Genomic DNA, 16063 nt, shown 5'->3' with positions numbered 1-16063 from the left:
TTTTTTGTGTCAAAACATTTAACATGGCTTTATTGGAATATTTATGCATATTGCATATACAAAAATAATTATTTATCCAACTGTAAACTATAACTAATAACAATAAACTAAATGTAATTATATTTTCCAACAAAAAAAAACAAAATTAACAGTTCAGTTTTTTTTTTATATGTAAAATGATAAATAAGTCACACGGTGCAAAATTTACTCTTTGCAATTGTCACAGGTATATTTGACATGTCTTTTGCATAAATATTTTTCACATCTGTAACATATCACATTTGATTTGTGATTGCTTGATGTTGGACAGAAGTCGCATCGTTTCCGTTTTAGGCTGCTCTCTCCAGCTGGACTGAGAATGAAACTGGATAGACTACTATGGCAATTGTCTACTGATAAGATAAAATAAAACACCCCCACCCTTTAGGATAAGAGCTCATAGTAAAGCAAACACACTTTTCAGACAGAATTTATTAGTACTCTTTCAGGTCAGCATTTCACAGAAATTAGATCAGGGAACACAAGTAAAAAAAAAAGAGAATATGTTCATTTACAATATGAAATGTTGAGAACTGAATTGAACTATTTTACATGAACAGCAGGGTAAAAACATTTGGCACAAGACTATACTGGAAGGTAATCCATCATCAGTATTGTAATGAGAAAATGTATGTATGTGTAAATCTGCATGGACCAAAAGGACCTAAATAAATTGATAAATAGTAGTAGATGTAATATATAGTCCAAAATGAGATTACAGCCCCTTTATTTTACTCATAAAATGGCTGGAGATGACTATAAAAGGCTATCAGTCATGTTTGACCAAGCAGTACAAGTGTATAAAAAATTGTGGCGCAAGAAGTAAAAAAAAAAAAAAAAAAAAGGACCCATACCCATAGTAAGAACCCCTCAGATGAGGAAAAGTCAATCAACCACAAGTTTCAGAACCGCATCTTGAATATTTTAAAAAATATTAAAGTTCAAAATCGGTCGTTTTTGACCGAACATAACAGCAGGGTTAAGAAACTTGTGCTGTTCGGCAGTACCAGGTAGCAGGGGCTGAACACAATGAATAGAGCTGAGCTTTGCAACTCAATTCAAAGTGTTTCAGACAGTCATAAGTGCAATTAAAGCTAACCGTTGGGGGGGCAGGGTGTCGGACCCCCACACCACCATTCAAAAAATAATAATATGGTATGAATGGAAAGGTGGTGATTTTTAAGAGATGTAAAACATTGAAATACATGACGACCCTGCAAAACTTCTTCCATCACATATTAAACAGCAAAAAAAAAAAGTTCTGGGGTTAGGGTTGTGCTTTTTGGAACCAATTGATGAAAGTTTTCTAACACTGTTAAAATGAAAAAACTTGTACCATATCCAACCACAGGGGTGTGCGTTCATACGATGCTCTAATAATAGTAGTAATAATAATAATATTAATGATAATAAAAAAATTCCTCCCTTCAAATTATTTTTTTTGGAAGTGTACTCACCTCTAAATAGTTCAAAACTTTCAGGGGTCGAGTATCACATAAATTTGTTTTTCCATTCATCACAGAGCTTAAAACTTCTTTCAGATCAGATATTCCATAAAAAGGTAAACTATCAGTCATGCCTTCAATCTCAACATGGTCGACAATGTTTGATGAGCCTAAAAGCAAATGAAGAGCAAACTTCACTTTAGATGATTTCATGGGCCTCTCCTGTCATTGTTTAAAAGTTGTAAGGTATAAAAGAGTTAGGTACTCAAATATGAGGGGTACTGGTGAAACAAAAAGAACTTTTGGAAACCAGTAATATAACAGGTCTTGTCCTGCATTAGATAAGTATTCTTTTTTTCCAAAACCAGCACCACTATTGCTTATGGGTTTATTGCAGCTCAGTATCATTAACCTGATTTGAAAAATCAAGAAGTGTTATTGTTCTTGGTAATATTCCACATTTCAGGTAAGTCAAATGTACAAATTATAAAGGATTCGTACAATCTAAAGTTAAAGTACAATATATGTTTCACAGCACTGTTGCACAAAATCCCGAGACTAGGGGCTCCTTCCCTATACCTAAAGCTAGGGACATGAAATCAGACACTGCAGTATGCTGGCCTCTCTATCATCTGTCATAGTAAACCCCATGACAGTACACCCTTTTCTAAGAGGGACCTCCAGAACCTTAGGGCTTTGTCTATTGGTGCGCCAAGTAAAAAGACCAGATCATCCTGACCGCATGAAGATCAGATGTTGGTACCCACATTCTCTCTTCAGGACGGTAACTCTTCCAGTGTAACCAGATACTGAAGAGACTGACGAATCAAGCGAAAATCAATCATCTTAGCAATATAAAACTTAAAATTCCCATCAATATTGAACGGGGATGGAGGTGGTGGTGATGGTTCTGAGGACGCAATGTATTTTATAAGTAGAGATCAGTGAATCACATTATGAATCCTTAAAGTTGGTGGCAACGTAAGGCAGAATGCTTACAGGATTGAAGACAGCCACAATCTTATAAGGACCAATGAACCTGGGATCAAATTTCCAAGAAGGACAACCACACAAAATCACCAATACACAGGTCTGGAGCCACCAAATGTCTCAGATTAGCCACACATTTTTATTTGGACCTCATTTTCTTCAAATTATTCAGAACCCCTTGCCACACAGATGTAATAGATGATGAAAACTGTTGCTCTTCAGGCATTCCTGAAGAACGATTCTTTCAAAACAAGCCAAATGAAGGATGAAACCCGTATGCCCCGAAGAACAGGGACTTACCAGAAGACTTATAACAACAGTTATTCACCGCAAATTCAGCTAGAGGCAAGTAAATAAACTAATCCTCCTGATTAACAGATACAAAACCCCCATTATAAATCTCAAGATTTTTCAAGATATCAAATGCCTCCCTGGCCGAACAGAACCATTTGGAAAAGTCTATCCCTTTCCTGGTCATATCCGTCAGAGGTTTGACCACTACCGAAAAGTTTTTGATGAAGTTATGGTAGTAGTTGGAGAAACACAAAAATCTGATGCCATTAAGTCCTTTAAGTCCTCCGGACAATCCCAATCCAGTATAGACTGGACTTTCATCGGATCCAAGCGAAAGCCGGTGGATGAAAAGAAATAAGCCAAAAAAGGGATCTCCTGAACCAAGGACTTACATTTCTCTGGTTTGACAATTTATTGTCTCTGAGTATCGGTAAGACCTGCTTGACATGTACCTGATGTTACTCACGTTCAAGCGAATAAATCAATATGTCATCAAGATCGATCAAAACAAATCTATCTGCCAGGTGAAGAAAGATTTCATTAACAAAGTGAAGAAAAATGGCGGAAGAATTAGTCAACACAAATTGCATCACAAGGTTTTCATTGTGTCCATCAGGTGTATGTAAAGCTATCTTCCACTCATCCCCATCCTTAATTTGAATGAGATAATATGCTCCCGAGACCCAGTTTAGAAAACCACTTTGCTCCTACGAACTACTTTGAAGAGGTCAGGGATAAGAGGGAGAGATATGGATACCAGATGGAGATACAATTAAGTTTGTGAAATTCTAGGCAAGGGCGTAACCCCGTTTTTTTTCTTGATGAAGAAAACCTTGTTGCAATGGGAGATTTAGAAGGTCTGATATGGCCCTTTGCCAGACTTTCAGCGATATAGGCCATCATGGCCTGCCTCTCTGGAAAAGAGATATTAGATAATCTGCTCTTTGGCCGCTGAGTCCCAGAGACAAGATTAACAGTGCAGTCCACAGAGAAAGACAGCCGACAGCACATCAGACAAACATCAGGATGCACATTCAATGTCCATAGACCCAATTGGACACAAAGCACTCCAAATAAATGAAGTAGAAAAGCATCCCATCCAGGTGAAAAAATAGAAAAAAAACTTTATTCTGCCATGATACATAGTGTCATGGCAGAATAAAGATTAAAAGTACAATCTTAAGAACGATGGGGAAGAAGATTTTGATACCTGTTTTGAAGACACATCCCCGAAGTCAGATAGATATTCAGACAGAAATTGGGTACCCACCCTGGCTAGCTGGATGCCCAAACAATCTTCTTGATAATACTCGCTCCACTTTACCACCTCCCGAGTCTGCCAGTCTACGACAGGATTGTGCAGCATAGGCCAAAGTAGTCTAAGAACCACAGATGAGGGCAAACCCTTTAGCACATAACAGTCAATAAATTATGAATGCGTGGGTCTTACCTGTACATGTAACACTTGAATGACCGGCGTAAAATACCCCTGGCTCAAGGGTGTAGAGTTCATGGCGATTATGGCTATTAGTCTAGGCAGTTTATGTGGTTTGAGGCCCTGGACCTGGATGAATCTAGTGTTGATCAAACTAAACCCTGGCCCACTGTCCAGATAGGCTAAAATAACCACTTTATTTTTGCCCAGATACAGTTGTGGCCAAAAGTATTGACACCCCTGCAATTCCAATTTCTTCCTGAAAATGATTGCAAATACAAATTCTTTGGTATTATTATCTTCATTTAATGTCTTAAATGAAAAAACACAAAAGAGACTGATCATATGACACAAAACTCCAAAAATGGGCCAGACAAAAGTATTGGCACCCTCAGCCTAATACTTGGTTGCACAACCTTTAGCCAAAATAACTGCGACCAACCACTTCCGGTAACCATCAATGAGTTTCTTACAATGCTCTGCTGGAATTTTAGACCATTCTTCTTTGGCAAACTGCTCCAGGTCCCTGATATTTGAAGGGTGCCTTCTCCAAACTGCCATTTTTAGACCTCTCCACAGGTGTTCTATGGGATTCAGGTCTGGACTCATTGCTGGCCACCTTAGAAGTCTCCAGTGCTTTCTCTCAAACCATTTTCTAGTGCTTTTTGAAGTGTGTTTTGGGTCATTGTCTTGCTGGAAGACCCATGACCTCTGAGGGAGACCCAGCTTTCTCACACTGCGCCCTACATTATGCTGCAAAATTTGTTGGTAGTCTTCAGACTTCATAATGCCATGTACACAGTCAAGCAGTCCAGTGCCAGAGGCAGCAGCCTGGCTGTTTTGTGTCTCGGGGTAAGAAATGGGGTCTTCCTGGGTCTCCTACCATATAGTCCCTTTTCATTCAGACGCCGATGGATAGTACGGGATGACACTGTTGTACCCTCGGACTGCAGGGCAGCTTGAACTTATTTGGATGCTAGTCGAGGTTCTTTATCCAACATCCGCACAATCTTGCGTTGAAATCTCTTGTCAATTTTTCTTTTCCGTCCACATCTAGGGAAGTTAGCCACAGTGCCATGGGCTTTAAACTTCTTGATGACACTGCGCACGATAGACACAGGAACATTCAGGTCTTTGGAGATGGACTTGTAGCCTTGAGATTGCTCATGCTTCCTCACAATTTGGTTTCTCAAATCCTCAGACAGTTCTTTGGTCTTCTTTCTTTTTTCCATGCTCAATGTGGTACACACAAGGACACAGGACAGAGGTTGAGTCAACTTTAATCCATGTCAACTGGCTGCAAGTGTGATTTAGTTATTGCCAACACCTGTTAGGTGCTACAGGTAAGTTACAGCTGCTGTTAATTACACAAATTAGAGAAGCATCACAATTTTTCGAACAGTGCCAATACTTTTGTCCACCCTCTTTTTTATGTTTGGTGTGGAATTATATCCAATTTGGCTTTAGGACAATTCTTTTTGTGCTTTTTCATTTAAGACAAATTAAATGAAGATAATAATACCAAAGAATTTGTGTTTGCAATCATTTTCAGGAAGAAACTGAGTATTATCTGACAGAATTGCAGGGGTGTCAATACTTTTGGCCACAACTGTAGATCTCAACCGGTAAAAAAAAAAAGTGACCTACCCACAGAGGAAATTAGTACACCCAGGTTGCCAACCTTCCCACAACACAGGCTCCTTAGTTTTCCAGCGGCTGTTTATGGTGTGATAAAGAAGGACAAGCACCCACAAAATTGCCCTTTCCACCACAAAAAAACACTCCCCCTTTGTGCTGAACTACAGCTGGACCAATAGAACGAGTCAACCTACTCAACTGTATGGCAGTAGACTCAGACCTACAGTACAGTTCAAAAGTTTAGGGTCACTTAGAAATTTCCTTATTTTTGAAAGAAAAGCACAGTTTTCTCCAATGATGCTAACACTAAATGATTCAGAAATACACTCTATACATTAAAAACAAAACAGAATGTATACACTGGCGCTACCTCTGGTGTGAACTAGAGCTGCAGGTGCTTAGTCAGCCTCTGTGCTAGCGACTGGCAAAGGAACAGTTAACATAAACCAAAATGACAAAAAAGCACCCCGCTAAAGTTGCTGCAATAAATTCCAGAATGCCCAATAAAATTATCAAAAGAAACAATTAAATGAATTAGTCATAAAAGTAAATCATGCGGCTGGGTGAAATAAAAAGATTTCCTACCTTAGGGTAAGTATGTGATCCAATATGGAAGTTGCTCTTGTGTAGGCAGAGGAATGATAAAAGATCCAGGCACTCCCCAGAGACCACCTGTGGCAGGGGGATCCTCTAAGCTGGAGCAGGGAGACGTGAACCAACTAATTCACAGATCGTAGTGTGAAGTCACAGCGGCAATTGCTATCCTGAAGTGCAATCAATGTGGAGGGAGAGTGGGGCCCGGGGAGCGTCCCCCCCTGGATAAGAGCCCGCCTGAACCCTCACCTGAAGATAGAAGCACACGGCGTGCGCCGGCCAGGAGACACCACTGGCAATGCCAGAGTGTGGGGGGGCGTGGTCTGGGTGACGTCACCTAGAGCAGAGGGCTGAGAGCTGGGGAAAGGAGGCTGAGAGGGGCCAACCAACACATTTCAAAGGTGCACGGACCTTCTTCGTCAGTTTACAGGCCTCCCTGAAAACAACAAACTTGTCTCACCCCCCAGAGAACCTGCCAGGCAAAGCCATCTTGGGTTTCACAAGGGGTTGCCTGACAGTCTTGGTCCCTAAACCAGACATGTTTGGGTGCTGCAAAACAACAGTGCATATGTATGCCACCTCCAGGCTGAGTTGCTGCAGTTTCCCTGCCAGAGCCGTCACTGGATCAGTTATGGGTCAAAAAATGGTTTGGGCCAGTTTTAATGTCCTGGAACTGTTGCAGGATATCCAGCGGCAAGGGGCTTCTTCCCTATCCCTAAACCTAGGGGCATCCGAGATCCGCCCGCAGGAGCTAGAGATTCAATGCTGCTGTAAATCACTGACAGTGACATTTAACACTGGGTTGCCAGAAGTGCATCACAAGACCCACCCATCGCCACCGTGTCACATCATTGTGGGGCACCAATGATTTGACTTCTTCACCGCCGGGTGTCTGCAGAAGGCCCCTGTCCCTGTGATTGTGAATCGCTCACAAGAGATCGTGATTTCTGCTACACATACACAGGCTAAAGCCCTGCTATGGGTAAGCACAGGTGATAAGATAATCGCAGCTTCAAGTCTCTTAAGAGGACTATTGAAGTCAGTAAAAAGTAAAGAAAAACGTTTTTAAAAATATTTAAAAAATAAACAAAAACACAAACACTTAAATCACCTTACTTTTGCCCCATTGAAAATAAAATAAAAATACACTTTAGTATCGCTGTGTTCAGAAACAGCTGATCAAAATATAAAGTAAATTAATCAGATCAGTAATCAAGGAAAAAAATCTGTGACGCTTCAGGGGTTTTGGCAGCGTCTGAGAGTGGACCCTCTGGGTCGCAGAACTGAGGCCCCCTGGTCGAGCGCACCAGGTGGAACCGACCCCTATACAGAGACCGTTAGGGGCAGGCCCGCGGGGGATCAGACACAGCGACAGCTAGAACTAAGAGGGGCGGCTCGAAGGCCAAAGTGGCCACAGGCAGGACTGAGAGGCTGCACCGGAACTAAGGTACAGGGCTCCGTATGGAGAGGGCGAGGAGAGATACAGAGCAGTAGTACCAGAGGCAACGAGGACGATAGACAGACAGCAGGAAGGGGAACAGGACAGGGAACGGCCAGACAGTAGAGGGCGGAACGGGAGCGGAGAACAGGGAAGCGAAGGCTACGGAACACGGACCAGGCAGGATCGAGGACAGGCAGAGACAGGGGAAAAAGCAGTGGCAGAGACAGCAAGGCTGGGACAAGGGACAACCACAGGACAGATGGAGAACTATAGAGTAACTATAGGTGGCCAAATTAGTGCAAAGGACTCACACAATAACCAGGCCTCTTCCCCTTATGGGAGACGCCTGATAAATTCCTCTGCTGGCAGGCGATTGGCTGACCGCTAATCGGCCACTGCCAACCGCAGGGTTAAACAACCCAACGGGCGCGCGCCCGCACCCTAGTGCGCATGGGGGGGCGGGGAGATGTCCGAGAGACAGGAGGAGAAGGCGCGCGGGAGCAGGAGGGAGCGCACAACCAGCCAGGTAAGTGACTGCCGCAGGGGGACCCGATGCCAGTGGGACGGCGGCGGGCAGCGCCGCGTCTGTTACAAAATCGAAACTAATTATGCTCTTTGGCTGTCACAACATTGCAATAAAATGCAACAACAGGTGATCAAAACATAGTATCTATCCCAAACTGGTATCAATAAAAATGTCAGCTTGGAGCACAAAAATAAGTCCTCAACCGGCCCCCTGACCTCAAAAAGTGTATAAATGCAAGGGGTCTCAGAAAATAGTGACATAAGCAAATTCATTTTCTAAACAAATTTCAGATTTTTTTTTTCATGACCTAAATAAAAAAAGAACCTATACATGTTTGGTGTCTGCGTACTCGACTGACCTAGAAAATCATATTGCCAGGTCAGTTTTAGCATTTAGTGAACATGGTAAATAAAAAAAACAAAAAACAACTGCACTTTTTTTGCAATTTCATGTTTCCCCGTTTTCCAGTACAAGATATGATAAAATCAATGGTGTCATTCAAAAGTACAACCCGTCCCGCAAAAAAACAGCCCTCCCACGGTTACATTGACGGAAAGATAAAAAAGTTATAGCTCTGGGAAGAAGGGGAGCAAAAAACAAATGTGCAAAAATGGAAAATTGCAAGATCGTGAAGGGGTTAACCATGCATCCAAAATTCCTTCAAATGTATGCACTGCATTTCCATTTGATACACTCCCTCCTGTTTTAAGTCTTATTTAATTTTTTTTAATTAATTCAGTAACAGAAGGAACAAGTAATTTCCATGCTTGAAATAGTATGCGTAATACACCTATTGCTACAGGGGTCTTGGAATCTCTCTCATCTTCAAGTAAAACCAAAATACATACTTTACGATCAGCTTGCAATCTGTCAAAATATACACTGTCTACAAGGTAACACTCTTGTAAGCAGGCTTTGTCAGTTGTTGCCTGGCAGCTCCAAAATGGCTACCACAAAAAGGCTTGGCACAAACTTCTCCATTTATCAGAGCCCTGCTGTTGCCATGGCCTTCACCCTGTAACCTATATACAATGAAATGGACTTACACAAGGGCCACAGAGTCAGCTGCTGATTGGTGGTGCAAACTGGCAAGAAAAATAGTCAGGTTGTGGGGCCAGAACCAAGAGAGCAGCAAAGGTTGTAACAGGGTCTACCAAGCTGGGGTACCTCTTTCAGTACCAGCCCGTTTTTTCGGAGGTCCGCTCTGCGTTGGCTGGAGTCTGAATGAATGACGCTGGCTGGAATTCCTTGGTTACATGGGCGCATATAAAAGATCACTGCTTCTCCATGTATTTCCATTTTGACAACACTTTACTCACAGGACACAGAATATATCACACAGATACAGAGGGCCAGCCAATAGAAAAGCGGCAGGCCAGACATACATTACAAAAGCCGCAGGTTGCCGGAGCCTGCCGATGTTTACTGTGGGAATTACAAAGGTGGGGGGAGGGCGGACAAAAGGAGAATATCGTGTCCCATCTGCCCAGGGGCGCAGCCTGTGAACTGATGCATTAGGGACATGCATCTCACATGGAACCTATTATACATACATATAACTGCACAACATATTCTGGGTGCTGAGTGGTTCTGTAACACGTAACAAAGGTACAAAATCGTTAGGCAGGAAAAGCGTCAATAAACAGAGTTCAAAACAGGAAAGTACAAATGCAACACAGGAGCAGAAACCAGGGAAGCACAAAGCTATATCTGGCAGTTTCCAGCAGTATAGGTGGAATCAAGACATAGCATAAGGCCTCTTTAATACATCAGTTTTTTCAAATCAGTCGCAATCCGTCATAGTTTGAAAAAAATGGATCCTGCGAAGACTGTGAAAAACTGATGTGATGGATCAGTTCTTTTGACGGATTTGTCACAGCAGCTGGAGCTTGAGGTAAACTTTATCCCTTGTGCTTCTGGAGAGAGAGAGAGAGAGGCCTTAGCGATGTACGGGCTGTATACAGTAACCTTGTACCTTGCTTAGTGGCCGCTACATGAATATTGCAGTACAATCACTTCAATGGGAGATCAAGCTCAGTACCCGTCTACTACTCTTCTACTCGTCTATTACAAAACTCGTCTACTGCTGTGTTCTGCCTTGTCGCTGAGATCCGCCCGCTACTGGAGCAGTTTTCAGCTGATAAGGGAGTGTGCTGGTATGAGTCCCCCACCAATCCTCATATCAAAGAACTATCCAGCAGAAAGATAATCAATGATTAGACCCTTAGAACCCTGTTAAGTGCGCTCTCCCATATACAGCACTTCCATACATGGTGATGTTAAATGTGGTTTGGGCATACTGTGAGGCTCAGAAGAGAGGGCCATTTGGTTTTCAAAGAATTCATAAGTTTGACACCCCTTGCATGAGTTGTGTATACAGATTAATATATATGTCCCATCCTAGCCCAACCTCAGTCATTGTGTCACTGCCCATATGGGTCTCAGAGATAACTGACAGTTGGCTGGAACTGGTTGAGCTAGTATTAGACAGAGCATCTTTTGGTTGCCTCACCAATACCATTGACATTCCCAGCTACCATGTTGATATGACATGCTGTGTCATACTAACGAGGGTAAGAATGTTATAACAGAAAAAATTCTAGTTACAGATGAAACAACCCATAATGGTAAAATGTTTCCCTTATTATGAAACCAGGTATCGAAACTGTAACTATAACAAAAAGAGACATTCCTTTCTGAAAGAGACAATGAAGGCAAGTATACAGCATTCCCTGAACCCAAGAGGAACACAATCAATCATTTGTAAACTCTCACTTCTCACAAATAAAGTACCAAAAAAAATAAGAGAGCAACCAGCTACCATATGAACCAGCGACAGTATGAGCCTTCCTGTAAGGAACATTAAGAGAAAATTAAAATACATTGTATTCTCCACCAACAATATGCTGTCTGCAATTTTATTTCAATTCATATTTGACACAGAGCTTTCCTTCATTCCCTATATCCAATCACTCACTACCTCATGTTGCTTGTATCTTAAAAACATCTCCAGAATCCGACCTTTTTTTTACTTTTGAAACTGCAAAAACACTTACTGTTTCTCTTATTCATTCTCATATGGACTACTGAAACTCTTTAGGCTAGATTCACACTAGCGTTCCTTGGAGCTGCGTCGGGCTGCGCACGGCCGCCACTAAGCTCCGCCCCCTGCTGCGCCTCCTCAGATTAGCTCCGCCTATGGGCGCATGATGCTGCATGCGACCTGCGTACCCTATCTTTAGCATTGGGTACGCAGGCCGTGCGTAGGCATGCGTTTGCCGGCGCATGCGTCCTCTTGACGGTGCGCTGAGCACACCAAAATGCAACAGGGTGCAGGTCGGCGCACCGTCAAAAGGACGCATGCGTCGGCAAACGCATACCTGCGCATGGCCTGTGTACCCAATGCTAAAGATAGGGTACGCAGGTCGCATGCAGCGCCATGCGCCCATAGGGGGGCTAATCGGAGGAGGCGTGGCAGGGGGGGCGGAGCTTAGGGGTGGCCGTGTGCAGCCCGATGCAGCTCCAAGGAACGCTTGTGTGAAACTAGCCTTACTGATCAGTCACCCTCTAACCAAACTTTCTCCTCTCCAATCTGTCCTGAATGCGGCAAAAAAGGTTGCATTTCTGTCCAGCCGCTTCACCGATGCGCCAGTGTTCTGCAATGCACTATCCCAAACGATCCGACTAATATCTAGCCCCCATGTTTTTAACAGTTTTTTAAAAACACATCTGTTTAGACAAGCCTATCACCTCAACTCACTAACCTAACTCTCCTCTGTTCCCTACTTCTATAGGTTATTTCCTTATGCAAGCAGGGCCCTCACTCCTCCTGTAACTGTTGAAATGTGTTACATTGTATTGTTTTTATTGTCTATACATGCCCCCACTTAACTGTAAAGTACTGCAGAATATGTTGGCGCTATAGAAATAAAATTATTATTATTCCACTGATATGCACCAAAAAATATGGATCTTGCACAGTACAAATAAATGGAGACTTGTAGGGTACAATTTCTCATGTTCAGAAATTTTGCCCACCTCTTCTACACCTCTACCAATGTTATGAGCCTCAGTGGGGCACCTGGTGGTATTAGGGAACAAGGGATTATGCAAGATTATGCAAGGGATTATCAATAACAGAGAGTAGAGTAATTTTTTTTTGCCAAACTTGTCCAAAAGCCAGGATTCATAATAAGCAACCCTTCGGCTTTGAGGCCAAACCCATCAGGTGTAAGTGTTGTTGGCTAAACCCGTTTTCCAGGTCATCAGTCTTGTTGAATTAAAGGCTCCCATTGCGGACAGTCTCTGTGTATAGGGGAGATTAACTGCACTGTACCAACTCTGCCTTCAATTTCTATGACTCTGTCATTGACCCCGCACAGGTCTTGGCTGAAGTGACTCATGTCCTCTTTCGAGTTCCCCACATGCACTATATGTACAGTTAAGTGTGGATTGGGTCATTATTTACAGTAATTGCAGATAAAATATCTCTCAGTATTAGTTCTTATACAGTATAAGAGATATGTTTGTGGCTGAGATGGTTAAAGCCATTTGAGCAGATAAAGCCTGAGTGGAGCAGCTCTCAAATAAGAGGTCACTAGTTGTTTCTGATTCCAAGTCCTCAGAAACTAGTAGAGAGGCAGTTTCAGGATCATTAGGTACTGGTAACAACAGGATAGATGAAGAACGGGAAAACCACTGCAGTTGGGCCACCTCAGCTAAAGCAGACTTTTTCATTTTTGTTCTGGGTACAGACTGATGCCGCCATGTTCAAAGGCCTCTATCTCAGTCCTGATCTCTGCTGATCTTATGTCTTGTCATAGCTGGCAGAATGTACACAAAATCACTGATCAGCATGCGGAGAATGTTGTAGGAAGACGGTAAAGCTCAATGCTGGGGATATTTGCGCTGGATCAACAAGATAATGAAGGATGCATTGTTGGAGGTCAGCTCTGTTAGTGCGCCCTTACTACATGCTGATCAGGCCACCCACCACAAAATGTAACCCTTTCACTACTCACTGCCTACCTATACACACAATTTTGCAGACTGCGGCAGAAAGGCAATGGTTATCACTGTTGCTTGATAGAGCCAGCGTTTATAAACAAAGGTGAGTGATAAGAAGAATGTAGTGAGAGGGGGGGAATCACAGGACCTGACTTTACTAGTCAGAATGTGTGCAGGGCGTGTAGTCTGCATTTTTATTAAAAAGGTTGTCCGCTACTTTTACACTGATAACCTATCTTTAAAATAGGTCATCAATATCTGATCTGCCAGGGTCCGACACCAGGCACCCCCTGTAATCAGCTGTTATTGGTGTCGAAAGTGCAGTACCAAGCCTCGGTCACTATCAGAAGATGGAGCAGCTCGGCAAATGAGTACTTTCCAGCCAGCAGCCATCGCCGCAGACATCGATACCAGTTGATCAACAGGGGTGCCAGATGTCGGATCACGGAGGATCAGATATTGATGGCCTAGCCTTAGGATAAATCATCGATGCAAAAGAAGACAACCTCTAAGTCCAGCACACTTGCTGCAGTTCAGACTTTGGAAGCTGCTTGCCTCCTCCTGCTCTCACTTGGCTAGCTGTAAGCAGCTAATGATGATGTTGATTCCTTTGCATTGGACATTTCCTCTTCTACCTTTATATGCCTAATGTGGGTAGCAGAAAAAGGAGGTCACAAAAGAGAGGGGGTTAGGACTTGATGCCTGAGTAGCATCAGTGTAGGGATCTAGATGTTATTCTACTGAAGTGATCAGTGGAGTGTCTGAGCAGCCCATTGCCGCTACCAATTTGTCAGAGTTGCCAGGTAGGCAATGAGGCACTGAGTATAAAGCCCCCGTTACACACAGCGAGGTCGCTAGCTATATCGCTGAAACGTCACAGGTTTTGTGACGCAGCGATATTGCTAGCGATATCGCTATGTCTGATACTTACCTGCGACCGGATCCCCCGCTGGTTATCGTTGATCGCACGAGAACGTCCTGGACCATTTCTCGTCGGGGGCGCTTCCTGCTGGGCTTCCTGTGGCGCCGACGAGCGACGCGTGCGGGAGGATGTCAGGATCGCCGCGTCTGACAGGTAAGTAGCGACCCCCGACCGCTGCTATGTCGCTGGTGAGATCTGCCTGTGTGGCAGCTCACTAGCGACCACTTAGCGATGCACCAGCGATCCATATCGTTGTCGGGATCGCTGATTCATCGCTTAGTGTAACGGTACCCTAAGACATGTAACACTGCAATGTACTACAGAGAGTCATCACTAGACAAACAATGTATGCAGTTCACTAAAACAGCATCAGACAATATTAACGATTAGCACTCAATGTGATAAACTGATTACCTGATTAAAGCATATACTGACTGATCAGCACGACCTGTTGCATTGCCACTTGAATATTGCTTTAAGTTACAACAGCACAGCAAAATACATTGTTACATATGTCCACTATAACCCTAAATGCCACTGCAGTTGTATTTCAGCAGAATACTTATATTGTAAGCCTCTATCTGTATAAATCAAAAGACTGAAGTGGAAAATATTGTAAAAATGTTGAAAATGTCATTTTGCATTGACAATTTTTCTAATGGATCAGTTGCTATAGAATAGCCAACAGCTATGAAGATCATTGTGATCCCAGGATAAAGACATTTTTACTGAAAAGCCAGCATGAAGATATACATACCTGGTATAATTTTTATCAGAAATCCATTATTTGCAAGTCTTAAATCTGAGAAGTAAACATGTCCATTTGGTCTCGGACTATCCCTTTGCATACTTTGTAGAGCTGTGAAATATTCTGGCCCGCCAATTAATCTAAAAGGAAAGCACAAAACATTTGAGGGCTAGGATAAAATAAGGGAATTGATATACACTTGTGTGAAAAAGTGTTTGCCCCCTTCCTGATTTCCTATTCTTTTGCATGCTTGTCGCACTTAATTGCTCCTGATCAACAAACAAATTTAAATATTAATCAATAGCCTCCAAGACTTGTCCCGTATATCCCCCATCCTCTGGAATTCTATGCCCCAACATGTCCGATTATCCACCACATTTGGATACTTCAGGTGGAACCTAAAAACCCATCTCTTCAAGAAAGCCTACAACCTACAATGACCACGCTGCCACCTCAACATCATCGGAGCTACTGCAACCCCCAACTTACTGTCTCCTTCCCCATAATCCTGTAAAATGTAAGCCCGCAAGGGCAGTGTTCTCTTCCCTCTGTACCGGTCTACCTTTGTTACTTTGTTTACTGGTATTTTGATGTAACCCCTCGCATGTACAGCACCATGGAATCAATGGTGCTATATAAATAATAACAATAAAGCACAAAATGCAGTTTTTAAATGATGGTCATTATTAAGGGAAAAAGAAGTCCAAACCTACAGGGCCCTGTGTGAAAAAGTGATTGCCCCCTCACATTTCCTAAAACATAAAATAACTGTGGTTTATCACATCTTTGGGAAGCTGAATTCAAATTCATCAGCCACACCCAGGCCTGATTTACTGCCACACCTGTTCTCAATCAAGAAAGCACTTAAACAGGACCTGCTTTTCAAAGTGAAGTAGACCAAAAGGTCATCAAAAGGTAGACATCATGCCATAAACCAAATAAATTCTGGAACAATGAGAAACAAAGTAATTAAAGGGGTTGTCC

At 42.8% G+C, this 16063-nt stretch overlaps 1 protein-coding gene across 7 annotated transcripts in view; it reads right to left on the bottom strand.

The window, feature by feature from the left end:
- PMS1 (PMS1 homolog 1, mismatch repair system component) overlaps positions 1-16063 on the bottom strand; it is a 322424-nt gene that overhangs the window by 19256 nt on the left and 287105 nt on the right. For 6 of the 7 annotated variants that reach the window (XM_073558100.1, XM_073558101.1, XM_073558102.1 and 3 more), the window contains 2 exons: positions 15089-15219; positions 1497-1654 (listed from right to left, as the gene is read on the bottom strand). In XM_073558100.1, the coding sequence (XP_073414201.1) occupies positions 1497-1654; positions 15089-15219 (289 nt within the window). The remainder of the gene's footprint in view (positions 1-1496; positions 1655-15088; positions 15220-16063) is intronic. The other variant, XM_073558103.1, reaches the window with a different exon arrangement.

This window comes from Dendrobates tinctorius, unplaced genomic scaffold (genome assembly GCF_039654945.1).
Source record: "Dendrobates tinctorius isolate UK_male_01 unplaced genomic scaffold, ASM3965494v1 ptg000254l, whole genome shotgun sequence".
NCBI classification, from domain to species: domain Eukaryota; kingdom Metazoa; phylum Chordata; class Amphibia; order Anura; family Dendrobatidae; genus Dendrobates; species Dendrobates tinctorius.
This window is presented reverse-complemented; position numbering and strand designations above follow the sequence as displayed.